General features: G+C 32.4%; 1 protein-coding gene across 1 annotated transcript; it reads right to left on the bottom strand.

The window, feature by feature from the left end:
• Positions 1 to 975: 975 nt before the first annotated feature.
• LOC109705449 (FT-interacting protein 1-like) lies at positions 976 to 1,668 on the bottom strand (the record flags this gene model as incomplete). The annotated part of the gene is made up of 1 exon (XM_020226179.1): positions 976 to 1,668. A coding segment is annotated over one exon (384 nt), but the record flags the coding sequence as incomplete, so codon positions are not given.
• Between the last annotated feature and the right edge of the window lie 264 nt (positions 1,669 to 1,932).

The following is a 1,932-nucleotide window of genomic DNA, read 5'->3' as shown; positions in this document are numbered from 1 at the left end:
TCAAAATTTGAATAAATTTATTAGTAGTTTAATGTCATAATTTTTAAAATTTGAAATAACAATTAATATTTAGGTATCTTTAATATACTAATTTGAAAATTTAAAACCAGTTAATAATTAATAATTTAAATTTAAAGTCCCTAATAGCTTATTTTTTTAAGATTGTCAGAAATTCCGTAGAATTGTATAATGTGCATCCAAACAGCTTCTAAAATAATCCTGTGGAATTTTTTTGGAGTTACAGAATTTCCCATTTTATTTGGATCAAAACTATGGTGTTTAAACTCCATGGAATTTTTTTACCGTGCATCCAAACAAGGCCTAATTGTAGTTAAACTTTGATAAAAGTATAATATCTAATTAATATGCCATTCAAAAATATTTTATTTATCTTTGGAGGGCCAAAATATTTTTATTGATTTTAAAAATTTTCTTAAAATTATCCCAATTTCTCCTAGGGTTTTCAAATGGGATTGGGTTTTAAAAAGAAAGGTATTTTGAAAATTTTAGAATAAATTTGAAAATTTTAAATAATAACAAGCAGTAAATGAGCAAAAACCCCTTCAATAGATATGCCTAGAGTTTATTAAAATTTACATCAATTTGAGTAGTTTAAACAACTTTACAACAAATTAAACTAGATTAGTTGAGTGATAATAGCTAGTCGCGACATAAAATTCAATTATAATTTTTCTTAATTAATCATAGAAACTTGAATAAGAGAAAAAGTTAAAAAAAAATTAATCATAAAGAGCAATGCAGCGTGTACACCCCAAAAGATATTGTATATCATCCAAGGGCCAAAAGTTAATCCATTTCTTGTTAGCATTTTTTTAATAATTATTAAAAATTTTTAAAAACTAAATGAATTTTAAAATGATGATCTGATGTAAATCATACACCCCTTTTTGGGGTAGTGTACACTTGTTGAAGCATGAAGTGTGTCTAAGAAGAGGTACTCAACACCACCAAAACTTTGATCAACTCACCCAAAACTCCTTTTTTTTAGGAGCTCCTCACTCAAATGGATGAGTTAGTACAATATTCATTAAACAGAAACTAAGGGACAAATTACAAGTAATTAATTTTGGTAATTACAAAAGCAGCAAACATCGGGCACCAACCAAAAAAGCATGCTCCAGGCAATTTGCACTTCTAACAGTTTAATCAATCATCCATCACATCTAATATTTAAATATTATAGCAACGGTCGACAACCTATTAGACAGTCTCCTCGTGAAGAGATTTAATTCTCATACAATTTTAGTTGCTTCAGTCTATCTCCTACAGCAAGCTATCAGTCCTTGCCGGCAACCGCCGGAAGAAATTCACCGGCACGGACGGCATCTTATGCCGCAGCCGCGGGTGCCTCATCCAGTAAAACCCTAGCCAAATCACCAACACTTTGAACTGAACAACTAGAAACACGAACGCCGTGACGAGACAGAACACGAGAAAAATTGCAGTGGCTCGCGGATCCCGCCAGCTGAGGAGGGACTGCACCCTTTCCCCTTGTGTCGCAAACTCACCGAGCGTCTTCTGCATCATCCCCGCTATGAATCGGAGTCGATCGTATCGACTCCGAACCACTTCTGGCCTCTGGGTCGTGGGGAAGAGATCGAACTCCTCGTCAAGATCATCCGGGCTCACCCCATGCACGTGAGAAATCTATAAAACACTCGATTTTCTTTAAAAGCTTTAGCTTTTGGAGAACTGTGAGTCGATATTATATTTGTATATAGAAGTGCTCTTTTATGATGCGAAATAACTACTTTTTTTTAACTATTATAAATCAGCAACTAAACTTCATGCATGATTATATGCATAATTAAATAAATATATTGAAAAAAATTTCAGATGCCTTCATGAGGTTTATCATTTTTGTTTTTAGTACCATATGATTTATAATAGTTAAAAAAAAGTAGTTATTTC

This window comes from Ananas comosus, unplaced genomic scaffold, assembly GCF_001540865.1.
Source record: "Ananas comosus cultivar F153 unplaced genomic scaffold, ASM154086v1, whole genome shotgun sequence".
NCBI lineage: Eukaryota > Viridiplantae > Streptophyta > Magnoliopsida > Poales > Bromeliaceae > Ananas > Ananas comosus.
This window is presented reverse-complemented; position numbering and strand designations above follow the sequence as displayed.